This window comes from Vulpes lagopus, chromosome 1, assembly GCF_018345385.1.
Source record: "Vulpes lagopus strain Blue_001 chromosome 1, ASM1834538v1, whole genome shotgun sequence".
Classification (NCBI taxonomy): domain Eukaryota; kingdom Metazoa; phylum Chordata; class Mammalia; order Carnivora; family Canidae; genus Vulpes; species Vulpes lagopus.
In genome coordinates this window covers 148518434-148545816 of record NC_054824.1, presented here as the reverse complement: position 1 = coordinate 148545816, position 27383 = coordinate 148518434, and the positions used below count along the sequence as shown (strand labels likewise).

Genomic DNA, 27383 nt, shown 5'->3' with positions numbered 1-27383 from the left:
AGTTGTATGTGGATTTCTAATGGCACAAGGGGGTCAGAGTCCCTCTCCCACACTGTTCAAGAATGTGCTGTAGACAGCTCTGAAAACTACTTCAAAAAGGACAAAGGGAAGTGCATACAGTTCACAAGAATTTACAAAAGAAAGTCAGAAACAGAATATTCAGATACCTTTATGATTGTAAGAACAGAGTAGGCACCACTTACAGATAATAACTAAAAGAATCAAGAGTGGTATGGTAAAAAGGAAAAAAAAAAAAAAAGAATGCAGACTTATTCACCAAGTTCCAAAATAAGAGAAAAACACTCCAGAGTTTAGTGTGAGAAATTCATGTTATAAAATACAAAAACCCACATAAAGAATAAAAAATTAATAGAACTTATACTAAGAAGACAGTTCTAGGAGGAAAAATAAACAGAATACAATTGTTTAGATAAAAGTCCCCTTGCATTCCCCACCATTGAGAGCCCTCACAGGGCACATCCCTCCAACTGTTGCCCACACTACACTCAGATGAACAGAAATGGGTTTCACTCAATGAGGGGTAGCCCAAGAGCAGTCTCCATATTTTCATTTTGATATTTTTCCAGGATTGACCAAGTTCAAAGTGGCAAATCAATTCTTCTTTTCCTGACTTACTACAGAGGAAGGCAAGACCAAACCAAGTGGGGACATCTAACACAAAAATTCAAACTGATCACGATTCAGGTCCCTAGAGCCCAAGGCAGAATGGACTTGGGGAGAGAAAGTACTAGGAACCATGCATTACCACCACCACCACCACAGCATTTATATCACAAGATCAACTGTTTCCCTAATCATTCAAGAAAAGAACAAAACCAAAGAAAAACAGAACATCAACGTATTATTCTAACTGAACAAACTTAACTAGTTTGATCAGTTGAAAGGAAAGATTTCTCATTAGCTTTAACTGGGACAAAATTAGATCTTATGACAGAAAGATTATCCAAGTTAATGAAGGAATATACTAAAAAAGGCAAACAGGAGGACCAGGGAGCAGAGTAAGGGTAAATAAAAATGAGAGAGGCATACTCAACAAAGAGAAAAAGAGAAATGAGATTTTTAAAAGTGTAAGAACGTTCTTGTGAAAGAATACAGAAGGCCACAAAAACTGTCTTAAGGCAATAAGGCTGCCCACCCACCTGTACTGGCTTACTATCGGAAATAGCATTCAAACACATCAAACAAGCACAATTTCTTACTGATATTTCAGAATTTACTCAACCACATAGAAACAATTCTTTAACTTTCAAAATCATTTCAACTACCACTTACTAATTCACTGAATTATCCAAAAAGAGACACTATACATAAAGCTTGCCAAAAGAAATTAACTGCTGCCTCATCTTTGACAAGTATTTTTAAAAACCACACGTGTCATGCTTACCTATCTTGTGTTGACTGAACCGCCCATAGGTAACAGCAATTACGAGGATCATTCTCAGGTTCTTGAAAAGTGACTGCATACACGGGGACTCTTCCACCTTCCAGCTGTGTGTAGTACCTGTAAGAGGCACAGAAAGTACAATGGTTCCTACTTTTAAATTATAATTGCATGCAGAGCCAATAAAGGGTTCTCATGTGAGGATCTGGGTTAGGGCAACTACGGTTCACAGGATCATATTATCTTCCAGAACACACAGGGTAGAGAACAGCAAGACAATGGACACAGATAGCACGGAAGGGCCAAAACCATGAACGCGCACATGCACGCATTTAGGAACTAGGCCTTCCTGTCAGGGGAGCGTGCACCAGTGTGTATTGCTCCAGTGAGAGGTACTCAAGAAGAGATGAACATGGACACGACCCTCAATCTCAGCTGCTTGCATGTAGTCAGTTTCCCCATCACGATACCCCAACAAGTGAGATTCTGAAGATTTCCCATAAACCACTTAAAAAGCATAATTAGCCAAGAATGACAGAGCTGGGGAAAGACTGTAGAAGCCAAGTTCTCCAGGCATTCATGTAGGAGCAATTCAAAGACAAAAGCTGGTGAAAGACTCTCAAGCAAAGACAGTTGAGGTGGGCTTACCCTAGGGAGCTAGTAGGCAATAGCACTGCCAACTTCATGACTTAAATAAAGTTTAAAAAAGAATGTATTTTTAAGTCATCTCCACATCCCATGTGGGGATCGAACTCATGACCCCAAGATCAAGAGTCACACTCTTCCGACTAAGCCAGCCAGGTGCCCCCTTCAGCAGTTTTTTAACACCATAAATATTAATTTAAGAGGTGTCAGGGGCACCTAGGGGGGTATACTTGTTTAAGTGTCTGACTCTTGGTTCTGTCTCAGGTTGTGACCTCAGGGTCATGGGATTGATCCCATCAAGCACCACGCTCATCAGCATAGAGTCTGCTTGGCAGCTCTGCCCCCCCCCCTTCTCCCCCTGGCCCTCTCTGTAAAATTAAGTAAAATCAGAGAGAGAGAAAAAAAAAAGTTATCAGTAACACTGGGGAAAGTTTAGACAGCATAAAAATTTTAAAACACGGTGACTTTCAACTTTGATTTAAAAAAAAAAAAAAAGCAAAAAAAAAAAAAAAAAGGCTTTTCTGGCAGCTGAGAACTAATACTGTTGGCCACTACTTTACACTCATGGTTATAAGGAAAAGCATTCCTGAAAGAATCCATACTGCACAAATATATAGTTTAGAGTCATGTTTTACTAATAACTGAAATGCCTTTTAAATGTATACTGAGTCAACCTAAATTCACATGCCAAGTCATTCCTTTCTTGCATAAAGTTATGATTTCATGCAATGAACAATTTCTTCATATTGACTCATTCAATCATTAATCTAATCTATCATACCTTTTTCTTTTCTCATGATAATTTCAAAATAGTAACAACTGAGTATGTTATATTTAGAAAGAAACTACCAATAATCAAGTAAGAGAAAAAAGTTGTACTTACTCTCTTTTCATGCTTTTCATATTCCAAAGAGCTAGATAACCATCAGAGAAGCCCACGGCGAGCTGGTTCGTCCTGCTGATATAGCGGAGAGCTGACACAGGGGTACCCGACGGGCTCACCAACTGGAAACAAAGGTGGCGTCCCTCACGCATCACCGTCTCCCTGATGTGTGGCACTTCAGCCGGGATGCCAGACACAACTTCAAGGTCTAGAAAAACAAGTAAGATTAACAGATGCTAACAACCACAAGAGCAAATGTGTCACCCACTATTCAAGCTGTGGTCAATTAAAATCAGATTAGTGCTAACAAAGCATGATGAACTATAAAATAGCCACCAATATCCAGTTAAATAATTTTCAAAATACATTTAATTATGTAATTTTTGAAACCCTCAAGCACATCACAAATATTATCTGAATCACATTTTTAAAAAAGGATCAAACAATTTCCTTAATCACAAACAAAGCTGATGGGTTTCCTTATTCAAATTTAGAACTAAGAACCTAAATGTTCCCCTTGGAGAAATGGCCAGTTCCAGGTCTGGGGCAGAAAATACGCAGGATAAGCCTAGTATATCTTATACCAGAAACCTAGGAAACTTAAGGAGCATCTGTCAGACTACATGAAGGAGCTCTCATTAGTTTAAAAATTTTTTTTCTTTTGAACATCAATAAACAATAAGTAAAGTAAATGAATGAAAGACATTAAATATGCAAAGCCTCCTGAATTCCTGTCCTCTTCACCTACAAAAGACCTTACTAAACCATTTTAAGTAACTGGGTACTACCTCCTTACTCTGAAAATGAGTACTTGAAGAAATAGTAAGCATTTATCCTGCCCTGTCTGTACAGCCTATATTTCAGGGTAAGCAAATAGCCTTAGTTACTGAGAAAATTCTTCTTTAGAGTAACAGAATTTTAAAATCATCATTTTTGTGTCCCCTAATGAATTAAGAGATTTAGGTAACGATCTCAATAAATGAAACATTTAATTTAAATAGGGTTGTTCAACCTTGGCTCTACTGACACTTTGGGTCAGATAAATCTTTGCTGAGGGGAATGGCCCTCTGCATCACAAGATAGTCAACTGCATCCCTGGCCTCTGTCTACTAGATGCCAGTAGCACCATCACCCTCCAGGAGCAACAACCAAAAGTGTCTCCAAGACATTAAGAAAGATCCCCTGGTTGAGAATTACTGGTACAGACGCTGATGGGAAATGTTAACAAGGAAGGATCATGGTGTCATCATCTGAATCCACTGATCACTAAAGATGAAACAAGACACCATGTGCCTCCTGATGTGATACAATACACCATGTCCACCACTTCCAGAAGTGCCCTTGCCAAATGTCACATCTGAATCTAATCAAAGCTAACTTGCATTTGCAGAAAATACAAAATGTAAACGATACCACATAAAACCACCCTAAAAATTCCAAAATGTGGGGCAGTCTCTCAGATAAACTAATTTCTTAAGCAAGTCAGTAGTACTAAAAAGATCTTCTATAAAATCCCATCAAAACTATTTAATTCCTCTACCAATTTTCTATGAAGAGTAGTTTAAGCATATCTAATATCCTCTAAGTTCATTTTTAGTTGTTATTTCTGCTAGTCAAGTCTTTTCATTTAAATTTTACCCAAAGTTAATCAGTCAGATCTTTGTACATAATAAATTTTAAGACAGTTTTTATCACTGGATTTTTCTTTTCCTTAAGTGTCCATGTGGCCTTAATTTTTGCCAAATCAAATTTTCTCAAGGCATATTTTATAGATTTAAAATTTTGTTCAGAAATCTAATTTGGTTCTTAAATTTCTGGTTAAATTCAATTTTTACTACTTGCAGTTTTAAGCAGTTCTACGCACTAACAATTTTTATTAGTTATGCTCATTATAAATTGGGATAAAATAATGATCATCTGTTTCTTAGCTGATCCATTGAGAAACATATTCTACTCTAATATTACAGGACTGCTTCAAATATCAAGAAGGTCCTCAAAATCAAATGGTCCTTTCCTAAAACTTCATAATGCATACTTTTAAAAAAGATTTTATGTATTTATTCAGGAGAGACACACAGAAAGAGGCAGAGACACGGGCAGGGAAAGAAGCAGCAGGCTCCTCATTGAGCGGGGAGCCTGATGTAGGACTTGATCTCAGGACCCTGGGATGTTATTTTGTGAAATAAAACCTTTGATTACTGTGTTATTTCCTATTACATTACCTTATTTCTAACTTGTCTTACTGTAACCACATAATCAGCATGCCAAAAACACGTTAGATGCTACACAACTGGATAATTTTATACTGTCCAATAAAGATAAAGGTTTTCTAATACCTTCAGCCCTTCTAGCATATACTTAATAACAACTACTTTTCAAGTTTATCTAAAAAAAGAAATCAAAATCTCTCTTTCAAGACTTAAATATATGAACACCTTGTCAATAAAATAGAGTAACTCATGCGAAAAGTATCCACAATGCCCAAAACAATAATAGGTCCCAACAATAAAAGAAACAAAGACATACAGCTTCTATACAAAAAATTTTCAGTATTTAAAAATCAAACAAATCCATTATACCAGAATATTCAGGTGTTCAGTTTTGGGTTTTAAACAATTACCTGATGCCTCTAATTCATTCTGACTGCATGACATGTCATCCAAACACAGGTCAATAAGAAGGATCTGTCCAATATCAGTCACCACTGCTGCCACACCAAAAAGCCACCGCAGGCTTGGGTGCAAATGCTGTGTGCTTGCACTGGCTCCTCCATGACTAACTATAGGTTCAATTGCTGTCACCTAGAAAGCAGAATATAGCATTTGTTTTTCTTATACAAAGTGAGAAAATACAATTAAAAAACACAACAAATTTGAAGGTTAAAGGTTATTAGTTATCATGGATTTAAAACATTTTCTAATATAAATTTGCATCTGATACTTGTAAATCTGAATAACATAATGAAACCTTCAGATAAAATAGAAATGACACCATTATTTCAATACATAACAAATCATGCAGTTGGAATAACTGATGTTTACTGAAAGCTTACTATATGCCAGGCCTTGTGCTAATTGGTTCCTGTGATGTTCATGATAACCCTGGATATTGGATCATATAAAATTCTATCTATGCAAAGATGAAACCACCCTGAAGCTTAGCAAGTTTAGCTGGGGTTATTCAAGTCACACAAACATTAAGTGTAAAACTCAAACCTAGATTTTTCTCTTCAAAGCTCTCAACCAGCTACTCCATGATCAGATAGCCTCTTCTCCTAAAGAAGAGTAAAAATAAATCATTCAAGAAAAATTTACTGTTTACTCTTTAAAAATAAAAGTCCTGTTTATGCCTTAAAGCCTGAAAAGGTCTAACCTTCTTTATAATGGACTTCAGGCTTTGGCCATGCCTGGATCAGACATTTACCAAGAACTTAAATTATTTAAAAAAAAAAAAAAAATCGTACTGTAGCTAATTATGGAGTTATGTTTTTATCCCTTTCTCTCATAAGTCAAATCTTAAATGTCTGTACATTTAAAATAATATAATCATGTATTATAATAATCTGTATTTTATACTCAGCTTTCCTTCTATTTCCCCTAATTCACAAGAATTAGGTATGATATAAGTGAGTAAGTAGTGACTTCTACTATAATACTGATGAGTGTCCTAAAAAGTAAAGAGGAAATTTTTCTTTTTTTTAAATAAAGAGTGGTTTTATTGGTTACATATAATTCAGCTATATTAATATATATTATAAACTTTAAGGATTAGAAACAAATGACTTTATTCTTTACCGAGAATTATCTAGTTTATGGCAGCACATTTAACGAATATTCCTTCAGTCCTGCAGTCATCACAGAACTATTTTTCAAATCAGGAAGTCATCATCCAAACTTTGTATTAGGCCACATGTTTCATTAAGTACATATAAGACATTATGTTTTCTTCAGCAAACACTCCCTTTTTGTCATATTGTCATACCCTCCTGCATTTATCTTATCACATATAATGTGCAAAGTTTAACTTTTTACCCACAAGAGTTGCCTCAGATAACTTGCACATTGGAAAGTACAAGGCACGAGACAGTAGCAACATGTTACTCTGCCCTCTGCAGCTTGGATTTTTCGTTTTTGCCTAAAACCCCACTTTATCATTAAAACTAAATGAATCCCACAGTGTAATACTCATTAGGAAAGTCTTTTTGTGTATATGTTACCACAAAGACGGAAAATGTCCAACAGTTTGAGAAAGTATTTAGCAGACCACAGAAAAGAGGACTGTGGGAAAAGAAAATACTTTAGTGTTTTAGAGCTGAAGAGCTTGATGGATGTTATTCAAATTTCTCATCTCCTTCTTCCACATCTTTCAAGTTGAGTACTTCCAAAGAACCTTTGCCTTTTGTCTCCTTTTTTATTAGCTCATCAATTTCTCTGAAGCAGCCCGGGTCAATTAGACACACAATTTCTAACTGCTGACCGTAGTCTTCACTCTATGACCTTGATCAGTGGCTTGAGCTTTTCTTTCAGCTTCTTCCCTTCATTCACTGGGAGAAGGAACCGGAGTCTCATGTGAGCACGTTCGATCTGCATTTTCTCCTTTAACTGCTTTATCACCTCCAAAGCCTGCTGTTTTGTACTCTTATTGGTTTTGACTGAATAGTGGATGTCCTTCATGGCTCTCTCAATAAGGATAACAGTATATGGTCTCTTTGTTTCAGGGTTCACACACTTGTCAGCTACGATAGTTGCAATGTCCCTGAACATCTGCTCCAGCTGCGTATGCCGTTCTTTATCTGATACTTGAACCTCTCCTTTAGTTAAAATCTGCTTACAGATTTCTGTCTGGTCATCTGTTCCAAAGGCACTGATCAGATCTTCCTTCTTTGCAACCTGACCTTTAGAAACGTTTATGAACACTGAGTGGGTCTGCAGAACTTCATCAAGGTCTTTTTCCACGCCGCTCCGCCAGCCCACCACTTTGTTTTTGTAGCAGGCGATTTCGAAGCGCTTCCTGGCGCGCTTCATGCGCACCACCGCCACGTTGGTGAGGCGGATCTGGTTGGTGGGGGTGAAGAGGGACATGGCCGCTGCTCACACACCCGCGCCGCCCGCCTCGGGGCCGCCGGCACCGCCGTAACGACCCGGGGGCGCGCGGCCCGACCGCCAACTGCCCAGGCGGCCGCCACCGTAAAGAGGAAATTTATTATCAATGGCTTATGTGTTAATATGAGTAAAATTTGTTTCAGGCTTAATTTATTACTACAGACAAAAGTCTGGCTCTGTCTATACTTCATTGGTACACAAGATATTCTACAGTGTTTCTAATTCTGAAAGCTGTAATTTCATGGACTGCCTACCTTTTCTAAATAATGCAATAATGTCTATAAATACTAGAGCACGCACAGTCTCTCCAATTCCCTAAGACAGGGGTTCAGAAATCTCAGTTTGCAGCCCTCATACAAATACTCTATGAATTAATTGATAATGATACCTTAGTTAATTTTAAAATAGTAAAGCAGTAAAAAGCAAATTTAAGAGGGAATACTGTGCCTAAGCCAAAAAAACTAGTTAACTAAACTTTTTTTTTTTTTAACTAAACTTCTATGGAAGGTATCTATCACTAGTCTCCCAATCCTTCCCTTCTATAATCCTTCTTCCATGTGATAACAATCATCCATGCAACTGAGCAATCAACTTATCTAAATTCTTGTTCCTTCTCAATTACTCTTAACCAAATGATCAACAGGTCCTGTCCATGTCACCTCCTGAATATATTCTGAATCTGTCCCATCCTCTCCGTTTCTAGGGTCATTTTCCTGGTTCAGCTCACCACCATTATCTGCCCAAACTACTCCAATCCAACAAAATTTTTACACTACAGTTCTGCTTTAAACTTAAAATGACTTTACCAGACTTCAGGCAGGAGGCCACTAACTGCAAACAGGGCCATTTACTATCTCAATCCTCAGTATTTCCAGACCCCACCTCTGCCTTCCCCTCTCCAAAGCCATTCCAAATAAGCCCAGTTTCCGAATGTTCCATATACTGTGACTTCTTATATGCTGGTCTCTCGTCCTAAGCTGTCCAACCTCCTGAGTAGAAATTATCCAGGTGTTTCCAGGTTTCATTGCTGAGTTAATCAAAATACTATATATACGCTGTAAACTTATTACCTGTCTTCTCTCCCTAGATTATCATCTTTTTCAATAGCATGGACCAAGTCCTATTTATCTACTTATCTCCAAAATTTAGCACATAGCTTGATCTATAGTAAGCACTCAACAAACCATTAAATTAATTCTGCCTTTATAATCTGCACTGGCAAGTACAATTAAGATACCAGGCTATAAACCACTTTGACCCCTACATATCCCTGAGTCAGCTTCCTCAAACTGCAAAAATATAGTATTTTGACATTTGCCTCCCTTTAAACTTTAAAAATTAGTCTATGACCACAAAATACATTTATATGCATGCATATGTTCTTGTTTGTATACTATATATATTATTTGTATATTGCTTATATAGTCTATATTGTATATTGTTTATATTATAGTATACTTGTTACTTTTTTCCCCACACTATGTACAGAGAGAATTCTATTCTTACATCATTTTGTATTTATGTGTGTGTGTATATTTGTTAAGTACATAATTTTTTCTTACCATGAACGGAAGAGCAGGAATAAACCTGCTGGAGAAACAACCTGAATTAAAAGTCCTTCTATACTTACTACTGGTTAAGGTGTTTGGTATATGGAAAGCATACATATATTAGAATTAATAAATGGTGATTATAAATGAATCTATTTAAATATTATTCAAATCTTAAAAAAAACTGAAGACATATTTTCCATGTTGTTTCAAGGCTACAGTCTCAAAAAAGAAAAAACAAAAAATGCCATACTAATGAGTATAATAATATTTTAATACAAACTTTCAGTGTCCTCAAAAAACACACCTGAAGATAAGACTCACTATACTTTTCATCTAAAAGAGTATTAGAACACTTGACATTATTAACACCTACCTTTACTTTGCAATTTTCTAACCAAGAATAAGAAAGTTCTATTTTAAACATTATTTTGATAACATGCTATCTTTAACTTATTATTTTGAACTTTTAATGAAAAATAACACAATGCCATAAAAGTAAACTGTGAAAAGTCACCAAGCTATACATTTATAAAGTGAACACACCTGTGTAATTAGCAGGGGTTCAGGTATGAAAAGTAGCATGTTCATATATCTTAGACAATACCTACCCTCCCAGGAAGAACAACTGCTTTAACCACTCTGGATACACCAAGGTCGTAAAGACAGAGAACACTCCCCTCTGCTTCTTCCAATCCAATTAACAATCCAACTCTCTTCTGCCAAGAGAATTCCTTCATAGCTAGGATTATAGGAGGCTGTTGATTCACTCCACTGAATCTATATGCAGACAACCGCTCTCCTGTTAGAGAGTGTACTACCTCAAGATGTTGACCACAAGCCAGGCAAGCAAGTCCTCTTCTCCCTAAAGGAAAGAAAAAAAAAAAGGCAAAAAATTGTGCTTATTTTAATACCGTATGTACACCACACAAATAAATAGATCTTTTACATACTTAATACATAGCTCATTATATATAACTTTACGTATTATCTCCAAAGTGAAATCTAAGCATTTATAGAAAAGAGTGGTCCAAACTAGTAAAATACATTAAAGAACTATTACCTCAATAATAAAGTAACCACTCAGTAAAGGTACCATGCTACATGGTACCTTCATATACACTATAAAAAACAGATCTCATTTATTCCTTGTCACACTTCAATACAAAGATAATTTTAGCTAAACTTTCACACAGTTAAATAACTTGTTCAGTGATGTATGGCTACAAGGGCGCCTGGGTGGCTAAGTCAGTTAAGTGTCTGCCTTCAGCTCAGGTCATGATCTCAGGGTTCTGGAATCGAGCCTGGAGTCAGGTTTCTCCCTCTCCCTCTGCCACCTATCCTGATCATGCTCTTTCTTTTTTTTTTTTTTTTTTTCTGATCATGCTCTTTCTAATAAATAATCTTAAAAAACAAAAAAGCATGTATGGCTACAAATACCAGAGCCATAAGCGCATCACTAGTCTAACTCGAAAATTCACACTTTCAAAAAAAAAAAAAAAGGAAAAGAAAATTCACACTTTCACTGTGTCATACCTCAACAATTAAACCAGGTGCTCTGGGGCTCATGAAATGGAACACATGATCCTATTCCTGAAAAACTCAAACTCTAATTTAGAAAACATAACTAATACAACAATAAATACCAGGAGCCCTTCTTCACCCCTTACTAGTCATATCTGGATTTTTAAGTACACAATGTAAATAACTGGAGGTTTTTTTTTTTTTTTTAATTTTATTTATTTATGATAGTCACACACACACACAGAGAGAGAGAGAGAGAGAGAGAGAGAGGCAGAGACACAGGCAGAGGGAGAAGCAGGCTCCATGCAGGGAGCCCGACATGGGATTCGATCCCAGGTCTCCAGGATCGTGCCCTGGGCCAAAGGCAGGCACTAAACCGCTGCGCCACCCAGGGATCCCATAACTGGAGGTTTTTAAGCAATCTGATTTATATTTTTAACTTACTCCAGCTGCTAACCAGGAAATGGACAATGAGGGGGAGCACAGGGTCCAAGCAGGAAGAGAATACCTTCTGCCTGGTCAGTGACCATGAATAAACAGAAGTGGATTGACTAGAGATTCATCTTAGAAGACTACAAGGATCTGCTTATTGACAGAATATAGATATGGGGAGGGAAATAATCAAGAACAGACTCAAATTTTCCCTTGAGCAGCTAAGATGGTTAACTTTTCAATTTGTAATGTCTCCAGTACATCCAATACACAGCTAGCCATACTATGTTACAGCTAAGGGAGGCTACATAGTTTAAGGAAATAGCATGGCACAATGGAGACCTCAAAAGCGCAAAGACCACTTTCACCATTTGCTATCTGTATAACTGGGATATTTGATTCTTAGCTACACAGAACAGTAAGGGCCTACTTAGAATTCGGAGTCTAATACCTCAATGAAAAGTTGTTACAGTGCCTTGCATATAGTAAGCACTGTTACTACTTTTAACATTCAACAGGGTAGCACTGTAACTAGCTAAATGACATGTTTTGCTGTCTACCTTCTAGGATAGACGGTATGAAATTCGTTTTCAGAAAAGTCTTTTGCAAGATCTCTCACTAAACTAAAATCCATAATTTAATGGATACTCTGGTATAGTTTACTGCTGCATTACATAATCAAATATCATTAAGATCTTGTTCAGATGAGTAGAATTAAGAAACAAGACATTCATTAAGATCTTGTTCAGATGAGTAGAATTAAGAAACAAGACATTCTGAGTATTTTGTTACTACCTAGGGCCCTACAATCAGATTTTTCTATTCATAATGACTAGATTCTAATCCAAACTCAACACCAATAAAACTTACTGATTATAAAGAAATAACAGGAGCACCTGGGTGGCTCAGTTGTTTGAGTGTCCGACTCTTGATTTCGGCTCAGTATGATCTCAGGGTCGTGAGATGGAGCCCTGCATCAAGCTCTGCACTGGGTGTGGAGCTTGCTTGAGATACTTTCCCCGCCCTCTCTCTCTGTTCCTCCCTCCCTCCCCCGCCCCAGGCTGGTGCATACAAGCACACATTCTTAAAAAAAAAAAAAAAAGAAAAAACAGCTGTGTATTATTTTTACTTTCTAAATATAAATATCCACTACTAAAAGATACAAAGTCTACAGTATTTTTAATTAAGAAAAATGAACAATAACTATGCCAAAATTCACTGAAAATGTATTCTAGAGTATACAAGTGTTCCTACTTATGTAGCTATAGAGATTTTATAAGACCATCAAGTACTGCTTTCTTTTCCTCCCACATTAAATCACAATACATGCTCATTATTATCTTACAAATCAATCAAATCAGTAAATTTTCAGCAACATTATTATACCTGCAGCAATCTTTCCATGAAGCACAGATTCCACTGTTACTTCATCTTCGAGGGCCTGAAGACTCACTTCTGGCAAGGGCAGAAGACCACTAGTCACTTTTGCTGTTAAGCCTCGCATACTTTCACTGTAAGTATTTTTAAAAGATAACATTATTACGATATATTTATACTATAATATACTTGATTATCTCTAGCCAGAAAAAAAAAAAAAAAGCCACCACACAAAAGTAAGTAAGCTAAATCTAAAAACTGATCATAAAACACATTTTATGTGCTTCTGGGTCTGAGGTACTCCCTCCTAAGAAAGTATTTCCCAACTGCCTTAGGAGAATGAGGATTTATTAAGCCAGATGTTCTAAGGATATACGTGATTCCCTAAATTATTTGAAAACTGGTATAATGTAATTAATCTTATTGCCTGACCTACTCTCAAAGAACACTTCACACATAAACAGGAAAAACAGCCATTCTGGAAAAATTACTCCTACAGTAAAAAGGGAGAAAGTCCATAAAAATGTCCAAATATAACCTCAGGAATTGAGTCTGGGACATGTCTTTAACTAGACAGAAGAAGAAAAATAGAAATTTATCTTTTACTTCCAATATACATAAGATTAGATTCCTGGAATGACCCATCTATTGTAAACAACCAAAAATGATGGTTAAAATTCTTTTTGAATGAGTTGGTAAAGCCAAATGTGAAGACCATAGGAATTTTGGGAGACTCTAGCGGGCTTGGGCCTCAAGGGTTGGTTATTAAATCTAGTGGGGGACTCTGATTTTGTTTTGAGACTCTTGAGATGCAGAGAGGCAGGAGATAAAGCTAAGGACTAAGAGAGCCAAGGCAAGCTAAGAGTCTCCTCCCCACCCCATTGAACTCCATAAGGCTATACCATCAGCATAAAAATCAGTGAGAGAAGCACACACTGTGCAGGATAGGAGCAATAATGCTGCCCATTTCGACCATGCCTAGTCAGAAAATTTCCCTTCATACAAACTGGTGGCCAGAATTCAAGTTATGTTATCTGAAACACTCAGGGAAGAATTTTTTATAAATTATTCTCAGGTTCGTAATGCTCCACACAACCCACAGACGCCACACTAAATATTCTCTGGAACCTCAAAGGGTTCTCAAAGATGAAATGCCAAAGAAAATGACTCACAGTCAAAATAACAAACTATTATAGCAAGGATACTATGATCAACAGACAGCAGAATCAATTTATCAAAGTTTTCAGATATTGAAAATGACCAGAGAACAGAAAATATGCTTTATATGGTAAAAAAAACATAATAATAAAGATCTAAATTGCTAATGAGGAAGAAACCTTAAAATGGTCAAGTAGATTTGAAAAAATAGCAGAACTTGCATAATGAAAAATTTAAAATTTAGAACTCAACAAGAAAAAACCCTCAATGAATAATAAGAATTACAGCACATGCAACAGTAGGGACAAATGTCAGAATATAATAATAAACAATAAAAGGAGCAAAAACCCCTGCAGAATGATTACATTTACATAAAGTTTAAAAGGCTATGAAAACCAAGCAAAATATTATCTAAGAATACAAACATTTATAGCAGAACTTGAATGAAACAAGGAAACAAACATGAAAATCGTAATAGTAGTTACTTGGAGAGGAGGGAAAGGGGCTGGAACGGAGAGGCATACGAAACTTGATGGTGAGAAAACAGGTAGGTATTCACTGCATTGTGATTCTTTATAACTTACAAATATTCTTTTGTCTCCACTCAAACAGTTCTCTTGTACCTAGTCAACAAAAACAAACTAAAAAAAAAAAAAGTAATATAGCATACTAGAGAGCCTCAAAACTTTTTCAGAATGTAGGACAGAGAGACAAAGAAATTTAAGTATTTGAAAGTTATAGCAAGAGAAGAGGGGCGCCTGGCTGACTCAGTCAGTGGAGCAACAGACTCTTGATCTCAGGATTATGAGTTCAAGCCTCATGATGGGTTTAGAGATTACTTAAAAATAAAATCTTAAAAAAGAAATGTACAGGTAAGAAAGGGAGAAGATCTTACATGTTTACTCAGAATCTCTCAAAGAATAATACTAAATAGTAAAGAAGGAGCAATATCTAAGATATTTCCCAGATCTGTAGACACACAAATTCTCAGAAATCAGAAAGACCAGTTAATCCCTAGGTAGAATAAGTAAGAATGCCTTTTTGACAACAGCAGAAGCCAGAAGTCTGGAATATCTCAAAATTCTACCCAAAAATAGCTGTCAACACATAATTACGTATCACTGAAATTATCCTTAAATGTGAAATACATTTTTAGAAAAAACAAAAACAGAGTTTACCACAAATAAACTCTCCCTAAAAGGGCATTTTAAAGGATGATAGATAGAAGGCGTCAGGTACAATAGAGATCAGACAGAGGTCTGAAATACAAAAAGAGCTCCAGGTATCCACAGTGGGGTCCCCTGAACCTTCCTATGATCCGTGTAAGGGTGGAAGGAAACTACCAGAGGCCAAGGAATGAGTCACAGGAGAAACAATCCCCAAAGCTCACACGAGGCCAGGAGTAGTTCCAGAATGGGAAAAAAAAAAAAAAAAAAAAAAACTCTCATAATACATGAGGCACTCAGTTGAGTACTCAGAAAGGTATTGACTGCTTCAGCAGTGGGGGGGAAAAATTACCTCTGTCTAAAGGCCATTCTGGTTCATCCGAAAAAGCTTCTAAAGAATAAAACTGTTTCCAAATGACTTAGCTGTACCCCAGAAGGAGGCTCAAGAATATGAAAGTGAAATTCACAGTGCATTGGCATCCAATCAAAAATTGTCAGGCATGCAAAAGAAGCAAAATATATATGCCCCATAATAATAATTTAAAAAACCCCAACCAAAAGAAACAGACCTAGAAATGACATAGAAGTTAGAATTAGTAGATGAGAACATTAAGTGAATTAGTTTAGGTATAATCCCTATGTCCAAGATAATAGGGGAAAGCATAAGCATGTTAAGACCAAAAAAAAAAAAAAAAAAAAAAGACCACATCAAACATCTAGAAATGAGAAATACTAAATGGGATTCATAGACACAGAAAGCACCACTGGGCTTAAACATCCACGGTAGAAACAGTCTAAAATGAAGCACAAAGAGAAAAAAGACTGGGGCAGAAAGGAAAAGAACAGATCATCAATGAGTTATGGCACCATATCAAGTGCCCCAATATAAAACTGCAATCTCCAAAAAAAGAGGACAGAAATATTAATTTTTTTAAAGATTTATTTATTTATTTGTTTATGATAGACACACACAGAGAGAGGGAGAGGCAGAGACACAGGAGGAGGGAGAAGCAGGCTCCATGCTGGAAGCCTGATGTGGGACTCGATCCTGGGACTCCAGGATCGTGCCCTGGACCAAAGGCAGGCACTAAACCGCTGAGCCACCCAGGGATCCCCGAGGACAGAAATATTTAAAAACTAATGGCCAAATTTGATGAAACTAAACCATTTAGGGGGTCAATAAATCTCAAGCACAAGAAACTGAAGAAATGCCATCAAAACACATATAGTCAAGGGACAAAGAGAAAATCATAAAAGTATCACACTGCCAAGAGGAACAAGAACAACCAAGAGACTTCTCATGGAAAATGATGCAAGTCAAACTGGTGAACAATGTATTTTAAGTTTGGAAAAGAAAAAAAAAAAAAAAAAAGGCTGTCAACCTAGAATTCTAGACCCAGTGAAAATATCCCTTAAAAATGAAGGCAAAACAAAGACATTTCAGACATATGAGAGTTAAAAAGATGGTCACCAGCAGATATGCACTAAGGGAATGTTAAAGAAATTCCTTCAGGAAGAAGGGTATTTTGAACTGAATGAAAATGAAAATATGACATACTAAAATTTGTGATGCAGCCTAAAGCAATACTTATAGGGAAATTCATAACACTAAATGTCTATAAGATCTCCTATCAGTAACCTAAGCTTCAAACTTAAGAAACTAGAAAAGGAACAAATCAAACCCAGAAGCATCAGAAGGAAGGAATAAAAGCTGAAGTTAATAAAACAGAAAAATTGTAGTTAAAAAAAAAATCGGTGAAATCAAAAGCTGGTTCTTGGAGAAGCTTAAAAAAAATTATCAACATAGAATAATAAATGAATGAAAGCCAAGAGACCAGAGACTGAACTATTCCACTTACAACAAAAATGACATTTCAAATTGCTGTGAAAATTATATACCAGATGGAAAATAAATTTTTAATAATATCCTGAGATAATTTAGCCATCCCTGCTGGGCAGGAAAACAAAACAAAACACAAAAAAACGTAAAAGCTCCTCCTCAGTATGATACAGAAATGGGAAATTATTATACATGGATAAAAGATCTGAAGGCAACCCCCTACCCCAAAGAGTGGTGAGGGAGAGGAGGCTATAATCTATGAAGCAACTTTTATGTTCTGGGCCATTAACCAGACTTTTAAATCTTCAGGTAAAATTGATGCCTTGTCTGTCCTATGGTTTCGGGCACCCTGTCCCATCTCTGTATCACTGGTCCCACCATTTTGAGAAGCACAGCATATAACACTGCTTTTTGAGGAAAAAAACTGCTTCAGTGGCTAACCCCAAAAGAGGATGTTGAAGGTGAAAATTGATATGAAAATTAATAACTTTCAGAGCAGGGGGTACACAATCATCTCAAAAAGAAAACTCAAGGGACAAGAATCATGATCTCAGAGGGTGCACAGAGTCATTTGACATAATCACTAAATTCCAAATATAAATTCCAAAAACTTTAAATTGTAAAAGAACAGCCTAATGTAAGGAAAACCTTAAAAAGATAAAATTTATATAAATCCACCACTAATCTAAAATAAAAGGAAGTATGAGCGCCTGGCTGTCTCAGCCAGTAGAACATGCAACTCTTCATCCTGGGGTTCTAGCACCATGTTGGGGGTAGAACCTCCTAAAATAAAATAAAAGGAAGTAGAATTTTTGTAACAATTTAATCCTGAATTTACCAGTGGGTAATTTTTATTACTCTTCTGTTACTTTACATCAAAATAAATTCAACAAATGAGTATCTATTGCATTAACCCATCAGAAACAGAGCCCAGAGCTGTGTAGACTATAGGCTAAAGCACCCTTTTATGCTTTCAGGGGTTAAGAGCTTCCAAGTACATTGTATCCATGTATTTTTTTAAAATTTCTTCTTTAAATTTCTGGTTGACCCATTCATTCTTTAGTAAGATGTTCTTTAACCTCCACGGCTTTGTGGTCTCTCCAGTGTTTTTCTTGTGATTGTCTTCAAGTTTCTTAGCGCTGTGACTGGAAGAGCGCCTGGCTGGCTCAGTTGGTATGACTCTTGATCTCAGGGTCGTGAGTTTAAACCCCATGTTGGGTGTGGAGCCTACTTAAAAAAAAAAAAAAAAAAAAGACAGCGTTGTGATGGACAATACCCATGGTATGATCTCAATCATCTTTTTTAAAAAAAGAAAAAGAGAGAGAGAGGGAAAGAGTGCAGGAGTTGGGATGTAGGGGCAGAAGGAAGAGAGGGGGAGGGAGAGAGAGAGAGAGAGACAGAGAGAGAATCTTAAGCAGGCTCCATGCCCAGCGCAGGGCTTGATCTCACAACCCTGAGATCAAGACCTAAGCTGAGATCAAAAGTCGGATGCTTAACCGACTGAGCCAGCCAGGCACCGCTGATCTCAATCTTTTTGTACTTGTTGAGGCCTGGTTTGTAACCTAGCATGTGATCTATTCTGGGGAATGCCCCATGTGCGCTTGAAAAGAAAGCATATTCCGCTCCTTTAGGATGAAATGTTCTTAATAGATCAGTTAGGTCCATCTAGTCCAGTGTGTCATTCACAGCCACTATTTCCTTGATTTTTTGCTTAGATTGCTGTAGGTGGGGCATTAAAGACCCCTATACCATTATTGCACTTTTATCACTGAGTTCCTTTATGTTTGTTAAGACTTGTCTTAAATATCTGGGTGCTCCCAAGTTGGGGGCATAAAGATTTACAATTGTTAGTTCTTCTTGCTGGATAGACCCCTTTATTATGATATGGTGCTCTTCTTCACCTCTTGTTACAGTCTTTAGTTTAAAAGACTGATATAAGGATGGCTACTTTGGCTTTCTTTTGATGTCCTTTAGCAATGATAAATGGTTCTCCATACTTGCTTTCAATCTGCAGGTGTCTTTAGGTCTAAGATGAGTCTCTTATAGGCAGCATATGTTTTTTTTACTCCATTCTGACACCCTATGTCCTTTGATTGGAGGATTTAGCCCATTTACATTCAGAGTAAGTACTGACTGATGTAAATTTAGTGCCATTGTATTACTTCTTAATCTGTAACTGGAGATTTTCTGTTCCTTTCTAGTCTTTGCTGCTTTTGGTCCTTCTTTCTCAAAGAATCCCCTTCAATATTTCTTGTAGGGCTGGTTTCGTAGTCACAAACTTCTTTAGTTTTTCATCTGGGAAACTCTATCTCTCCTCCTGTTCTGAAAGACAGTCTTGCTGGATAGAGTATTCTTGGCTGCCTATTTTTCCCATTCAGCACCTTGAACATATCGTGCCCCTCTCTTCTGGCATGCCAAGTTTCTCTGATTAGATCTACTGCCAATCTTGTAGATCTTCCCTTATTAAATTAGGGACTTTTTTCCCCTTGCTGCTTTCAAGACTTTTTCTTTATATTTTGCAAATTTAACTACAACGTGTTTTGGCATTGGTGTGCCAAACTGCGAAAGCAGTTTCATTGATTTTGATACGACTTCTCTTTTCCTCCTGGATTTGGAGGTCTGTTTCCTTCCCCGAATTAGGAAAGTTTTCAGATATAATTTTCTCAATAAACCTTCTGCCCCCCTCTGCCCTCTCCTCTTCTTCTGAGACTCCTATGATATGAATGTTATCATGCTTTATAGAGTCACTGAGTTCCCTATGTCTATCTTCATGATCCAATGTTTTTCTCTGTTCTTTTCAGCTTATTTTTCATAATTTTACCTTCTATGTCACTTATTCGTTCCTCTGTTTCTTCCATCTTTGTCATCATATCCAATCAGGTTTGAATCTCAGTTATAGCATTTCATTTCAGCCTGGCTAGTTTTTAGGTCTTTTATTTCTATAGTGAGGGACTTCCTGGTGTCTTCTATGCCTCTCTCCAGCCCAACTAGTATCCTTATGAATGTTGCTTTAAATTCTGGCTCAGGCATATTACTTCTATCTGCTTCAATAGCTCCCTGGCCACGACCTTTTCTTCTTTTTTGGTGGACGAATTCCTCCATCTTGGCATTCTGTCTAAGCCTCTGTCTTCAGTGTGTTAAGAAAGCTCCTGTTTCCTGCTCCTGAGAGTAATGACTTTATTAAGAAGTCATATACCATCTAGGGCCTGACACTTCAGGAAGTGTCCTGGTGTGTCCTGTATGTACTGTGCTGCTGGTGTTTTGGCTGCTCGTTCCCTCAAGTCAGTCCTCTGCAGTTTCTCCTTGCCTGCAGTGGGCACTGTTTGGACCTTGGCCAGAGTGTGGCGAGTTTTAACTAGGTGTGTTCTGGTCTGCTTCTTAAGAGACCCGATGCTATTTCCACTGAAGCTGAAGCTTTGCAACACTCAATAGTCAGCAGATGTGGTATATGCTCGCTTGGCCGGGGCGGGAGCTCACTATCTGGTTCTCAAGCACACTTGCAGCCCAACTTTTCTGTAAAAGTACTTGTCCTAAGTTGATCCATGATCTTCTCTCTGCTAGGCCCAGTCACAAGTCTGTAACACAGATAGACTTCTGTACAGGTACATCCAGGGTGCAGCCATACATCTCCAAAGCTCCACCTTGGAGATCCCACTTCTGCTCTAGCTGATGCCTTCCACCTCAGGCCGGTAACAAGATGGTTTGCAGCCACTTCAATACCATGCATCCAAGCACACCCAATATAGCAACCACAAGTACACTGTCCTGTCACCAGGTACCAAGATCTGTCCTGTGGCCAGGTATTTCCACAAAAGGTTAATATTATAACGTTTAGTGCTATCCTTAGAAATTTAGAAATTAAAGACTCTAAAACATTGAATCTTTGAGGCTGCTAATTTCCTTAGCGATCCTGTTTAACTTCCCACATTCAGTGGATAATCAGTTCTTCAACTGAGTCTATTTCTTAATTCATTCAACCAATACTAAATGCTTATTTTATGCTAAAATACTGGATGTACAAAAATGAAATGCTGAAACCATAGATTCCTCCTAAGTGCTCCTCTATCATCATCTCCCCCACTTGCCTCTTTATTCAATTGTTTCTTAGGATTAGGATAACAATTATAATTCACTTCTTGGTCCTGCAAGTTTAGACTCAGTTTCTACATAACTAAAGGAATTTACCCTTTAGTTCCACCAGAATTAGAGCAGTGTTTCTCTAACTTCCATAACACTGATGCCTGTTTCAAGAGGAAAAATAATTTCTCAAAGCTCTTAGTATCTGAGAAACAAGAAGTCAAACAATAACCGCAGGTTCCATCCAGAGTACTAGAAAAGACACGAACTTTGAGTTTAAAATGGCTTTAAGTCCAGGTTCTACCACTAACTAGTACACGTAATGTTGAACTTATATACTTTGTCTTCGCGTCACATCTAAGCTTCTAAGAAAATGTGAATACCTAGCTCTCCAACTCTTTCTTAGCTTATCATGGTGCCTGGCACAAAAGAATTCAAAAAAAGGTTCAGAGAATGAAAGAGAAACTTTTTCAAATGCCCACATTAGCCTTTGAATCAACAGGGCAAAAATTGGCTTCAAGACCTTTCAAATCACAAATTTACAGTATGAATTTTAACATTTTAAGCACATCAAAAAGAACTTTTAAAAATTATACTATTACAACATCTCATATAGACGTGTATGTTCACAGATATACATTAAGCAGCTATGCTCAGTATTGTACAATATTAAGTAGAGTTCCAGCCTTTATGACATGTCAGCAACAGCAACCTCTGAAAGTTTCAATTCCTTCTCAAAGTCTAGGTAGGCAGAGCAGGACACTGTGCTGGCTGCCATTGAAATAAAAAATGTGTTCATCTTTTTGATAAAGCAGATAAAGCTTGATAAAGATAGATTATGTCATCCCTTCTGAAAACCCTTCAATGATTCCCTACTGCTCATAAAAACCAACATCTTCAGCCATGGGCAATGAAGAAGGTCCTCCACAAATCTGGCATCTCCAGACTATCTTTACAGTACTATCCTCCAAAACCATCATCAGTTTGCTACTGCCTAGGACGTTCATTCTTTTATGCTTATCCCCCTTTCATCTCTATCTGCCAAAATCCCATCCATCAAAGACTAACTTCCCAGGGCAATCTGGGTAGACCCATTCTTTCCCATTTAATCTTATCTCTGAGCTCTCTCCTTTCCACCTTTAGGTTAGCAATCATAAATATTATTTTTGAAACTTGTTCCTTGTGTTTGCCTGTAATTCCCCCCTATAGTATGAATTCCTTAAGGCAAAAATCGTATCTTGTCCCTGTGAATTCCAGAGAATCACAATGCCTTGCAACTAATAGATCTAAAACGTAGTAAATTCGGACAGCAAAGATACTAGCAGGGAACAGAAATAGACATGTTAAACAAATAAGATCAATTTTTAAAAACCCAATATTCTTAAAATCCAGCAAGAAAACAACCCAATTAAAAAATGGCCAAAGACCTTAGCAAACACTCACTAAACAAGATACACAGATAACAAGCACATAAGCAGCTCCATTTCATATATCAACAGAGAAATTCATATCAAAGCAATGAGACACCACTGCACACCTTTTAGAATGGCCAAAATCCGGAACACTGACACCACCAAATGCTGGTAAGGATGTGGAGCAACAGGAACTCGCCTTCACTGGTGGGAATCCAAAATGGTACAGCCACTGTGGAAGATAGTTTGGCAGTTTCTTTCAGAACCAAACATATTCTCACCATATGATCCAACAATCCTACTTCTTAGTTATTTACTCAAAGGAGTTGGAAACTTGCATCCACACACAAAAAAACTGCACACAGATGTCATCAGAGCTTTTCCTCCGAACTGATGAAACTTGTAAACAATTGACATGTCCTTCTGTAGGTGAACAGCTAAATAAAAGGTAGAACATCTAGACAATGTACTGCTAAAAAGAAATGAGCAAGGGGCACCTGGCTGACTCAGTAGGTAGAGCAGGTAACTCTTGATCTCTGGGTCTTGACACGACACTGGGCATAGAGAGTACTTAAAATTAAGAAAAAAAAAAAAAAGCTTTACAGAAGAAATGAACTATCAAGCCATGAAAGAACATGGAGGAATTAGAAAAATTATTATTAAATGAAAAAAGCCAATCTGAATAGGCTACATACTGCATGATTCCAACTATGTGACATTCTGGAAAAGGCAAAACTACACAGACAGTAAAAAGATCAATAGTTGCCAGGGGTTAGCAGTGGTGGAGGGATGACTAGGCAGGACAGAGGATTTCTAGGACACTGGAAATACTCTGAATGATACTGTAATAGTAGATACATATCACTATACATCTGTCCAAACCCATGGAATATACACCAAGAGTGAACCCTAATGCAAACTATGGATTTCGGTAATAACAATGTGCCCATGTGGGTTCAACTATTGTAACAAACGTTCTACTCTAGTGGGGGATGTTGATAATGGGGGGGGGGGAGGCTATGCATGAGTGGGAGCGAGGAAAGCGTATATAGTAGAACTCTCTGTACCTACCACTCAGCTCTGCTCTGAACCTAAAATGACTCTAAAAAATAAAGTCGATTTTTCAGGGTGGCTCAGTCTGCCTTCAGCTCAGCCAGGGTCCTGGGATGGATTGAGCCGGGAATCAAGATTCCCTGCTCAATGGGAAGTCCGCTTCTCCCTCTCTCTCTGCCACTACTCCCTGCTTGTGCCCCCTCAGTAAGATACATAAATAATCTAAAAATAAAAAAAAAAAAAAGAAGAAGAAGAAGAAGAAAGAAAGGTATCAACATTCGTCAGTATCAGGTCCAATTTATTTTTAAATATACATTGTCTTGGGATGCCTGGGTGGCTCAGCAATTGAGCATCTGCCTTCTGCCCAGGGCATGATCCTGGAGACCCAGTAGTAAGTTCCACATTGGGCTCCCTGCATGGGGCCTGCTTCTCTCTCTGCCTGTTGTCTCTGCCTCTCTGTGTCTCTCATGAATAAATAAAATATTAAATAAATAAAATAAATATATATTGCCTCAGTACTAAGAAGTGAAACAAAATTCACAAAATTACTAGGAAAAATTTTATAACACAGAATGCCACAAATCAGTTGTGGGAAATACACATATCCTTGAAAGCAGCTGAATGCCACCACAGGCAAATAAACCCTCACCTAGAGGTTCAATAATTATATTGTAACATATATTGAATAAACATTTCTACAGAACATTTTGTATGCATTTTTACTTCTTCTGGGACTCTCAAAAGACAGAATTATAATGTAAGCTGCCAGTGAACTCAAAAACTTCCAGCCTTTCAGTAGCTGCGCTTTCAAACCTAATTCAAACTTTTATTAATCTCCAAGTACTTTTAAAACATCGCTGTGCTCTGCAGGAACGCAAGGGCACAAAGATGACCCACTTCCTGACCTCAGAGTTTACCTTCTAGAAGGAGATACATAATCAACCCTTAGAATATCTGACAATACATGGTACAAATGTGGTATACACGATGGGGGATAAAGGAAAATGAAAGAATGACTAGAAAACATGGCATTGAAGCTGAGAATTTGAAATTTCAGAACTTGAATAAAGCAGGGATGGCGCTCCAGGCTGAAGGTCACATACAAAGGAACATGAAAGTACATCTTCAAGAAAATGGGACGAGGAATGGGGAGGATTCTGGAACTGGTGAAGCATAAATCTGTGAGTAGAGCCTGGACAGCAGAACAGGCATTGTGGAGACTGCTGACCTAGCCTAGCAAAGTCAGGCTTCGTCCTGAAGAAAGATTAGGAGGCGCTGAAAATTCTCACGGTCAGGAGAGAAAGAAACAATGTTCTGTTTCCTCTTAAATCAAGAAGATGTGTCTATTTCCACACTGCTATAGAACAGTGTTCTAAAAATTTTCTTTCAAATCATCTGAGTTGTTTTGCGAACTGGTGACACCTTGGCAGCAGGTTACTGAAAAACACGATCAATAATTACAGTTTGGCGAGAACGCACGCAGCCTTCCCTGGAGCATCCCTCCAGCATTAACTGGACGCGCGGGCTTGTCATCCCCTGGCCTCTGACCCCGTCGGTCAGAACTACCGGCTCTTTAGGATATTTCAGAATAAAGCGAAGTTTGGAGTTTCCAAGAGGCCTAGGTTTCCTCCTCAAGGGCCCAGGTTCTTCCAAACACTTCTCAAACGGCCGATGTGAAAGGGCGTAACCGCGAGTGGGGACCCCGCATGGACTTCGGGGGCGCTGCGAACAAACCACGCACACCCCCACCCCCACCCCCACCCCCCAGCCCGGTGTCAACTAGTAACCAGAGTACTCGTCCTCGAGTTTGGGGTGGGGAGGGCTGGGGCAGCCGGACGGCGAACCGCAGCCGCTCCAAGGCCAGCCGGCCCCTCGCCGCACCGCCCCAGCCCGAGCCCCAGCTCGGCCCCTCCCGCGGCGCCCACCTACCCGAGCCAGGCCCAGGAGCATGCGGAGCACACGGCGACCAGCAAGCCGCCCCGAGGCCCGGAGGGCTCGCCCGGGGCCAGGCCGGCCAAGGTCTCCACCGCCCAGGGCACGCCGCGGGCCCGGCGCGGAAGGTGGACCCCGCAACGCCGCTCCGCCGCCATGTGCCGCCGCTCGGTGGTTATGTAACCCGCTGCCCCGGGGGCCCCCTGGGCGCGCCGCCCCCCCCCCGCCAACCGCGCCCGCCCGTCCGCCCTGCCCCGCCAGCCCGGCTCCCCGCCCCCGCGCCCCCGCGCCCGCCCCCACCCCGGCCCCGGCCCCGGCCCCGGCCCCGCGCGGGGAGGCCCGCGGCCCTGAGGCCCAGGCCGCGCGGACCCGCCCTCGCGCGCCGGCCCGGCCCCCCCGCCCTTCCCCTACCTGCGCAGGGCGGGCGGCCCAATAGCCCGGCCGCCGAGTGCAGGCGCCGCGAGGCCGCGCGCGAGCTCCTCCCGCGCGGGTCCGTCACAGCATCTCCCAGGAGACACGGCCGCCAAAGGCAGGGCGCGCACGCCGCCGCCCCGCCAGCCTCCGCCCGCGACCTCGCCGGCCGCCGCAGACGCACAGCCCCGGGGGCGCCTCCGCCGGCTGCAGGCCGGCCCGCGGATCGGAGACCCCGCCGCCGCCGCCGCCCGCGCCGCGGTTCCGGGTCCTCCTCCCCGCGACTCTGCTTCCCGCGGCCCGCCGGCTCCGGCCCTGCTCTAAGCATTACCCCGGGCGCACCGACCGAGCCTTATAACCCCGGGAGGGGTGGGGCGGGGCGGGGCGCGGAGGGGAGGGCAGCGGACGGAAAGGAGATCGCGGCGCGGAGAGCTGAGTTCTCGCGAGTGTTCCGGCCTCGGCGCCGGCTCCGCGGGAATTTTCAAACTCTCGCAGGAGGAGGAGGTGGGGGTAGGGAAAGGAAGGGAAGAGAAGCCAGCCGGGCCCGGGCTGGTCATTTACATAGAACTATCTTCCCCGCCTCCAAAGAGCGGCTGGGAGGCGCGGGGGGGGGGTGAAACTACAAGTCCCGCGATGCCTTGCGCGCCATCCCGCTGCGGCGGCCGGGTGCGCGTTCGCGCGCGGAGCTGGGAGTGGTAGTCTCTGCCCGCGGTCCCGCCCGTGTGGGCGGGGCGGGGGCTCCTGTGGCGGGAGAGCGGCCGCCACGTTAGCGTGTGGCCCTTCTCGCTGGCGGCGTGGGGGTGGTCTCTGCCCCCGTGGCTGGCGCGTCTGCGCTGGGGGCTTGTCTTCCGGGTGCTCCGACTCGTGGTGCCCGACGTGGGCGGACGGGGAACGCGAGTCTCCCCCCCCCCCGTGTGCTCGTGAATGCCCGCGCTCGCTTTCGCGGCCGCAGGTGTCACGCCGCCTTGTCTTATCTTTTACCTAGTTTTACCCCAAATCTGCCCCAGCGTTTTGGTCGCCCCGGGGTTTCACTGTGGAATGTCTTTAATTTGCTGCTAATGTCTTTGGGGCTAGTCCCAGCCCCAAACGCGTTTCAAACTAATGGAAGCCGATCCTGTCCCTGGTTGTAAACACCGCTTCCCTTACCAGGAAAGTTTGTCCTTTTCTTTTATTGTCATGTGTGTTTCTTTGTTGACAGCAGCCTCTACACTCAGCAACAGATTTGCAGAGGTGCTGGGCTAATCTGGAAGGCCAGAATTAAAAGGGGTTTTTGGTTGTCTTACTTTTAAAAAGATTTTATTTACTTATTCGCGAGAGATGCAGAAAGAGGCAGAGACACAGGCAGAGGGAGAAGCAGGCTCCATGCAGGGAGCGGGTGCTGGACTCAGCCACCCGGATGCTGCCTGTCTTAATCATTTT

General features: G+C 40.1%; 2 protein-coding genes across 6 annotated transcripts in view; both read right to left on the bottom strand.

Moving 5' to 3' along the window:
* AHCTF1 (AT-hook containing transcription factor 1) overlaps positions 1 to 26334 on the bottom strand; it is a 79156-nt gene extending 52822 nt beyond the window's left edge. Inside the window, exons 1-7 of one of the 5 annotated variants that reach the window (XM_041750542.1) lie at positions 25965 to 26102; positions 22694 to 22800; positions 12925 to 13049; positions 10194 to 10447; positions 5551 to 5731; positions 2931 to 3138; positions 1406 to 1522 (exon numbers count right to left, since the gene is read on the bottom strand). In XM_041750542.1, coding sequence (XP_041606476.1) covers positions 1406 to 1522; positions 2931 to 3138; positions 5551 to 5731; positions 10194 to 10447; positions 12925 to 13042 — 878 coding nt within the window. In that variant the 5' untranslated portion in view covers positions 13043 to 13049; positions 22694 to 22800; positions 25965 to 26102. Of the gene's footprint in view, positions 1 to 1405; positions 1523 to 2930; positions 3139 to 5550; positions 5732 to 10193; positions 10448 to 12924; positions 13050 to 22693; positions 22801 to 25550; positions 25779 to 25964 lie in introns of those variants that run through there. The other 4 variants (XM_041750533.1, XM_041750515.1, XM_041750525.1 and 1 more) reach the window with 4 other exon arrangements.
* Positions 6698 to 8052, bottom strand: LOC121488191 (ribosome maturation protein SBDS-like). The gene is given in 2 exon segments (XM_041750563.1): positions 6698 to 7417; positions 7419 to 8052. Coding segments are annotated over 2 exon segments (750 nt in total). The 5' UTR covers positions 8012 to 8052; the 3' UTR covers positions 6698 to 7260.
* Positions 26335 to 27383: the final 1049 nt, after the last annotated feature.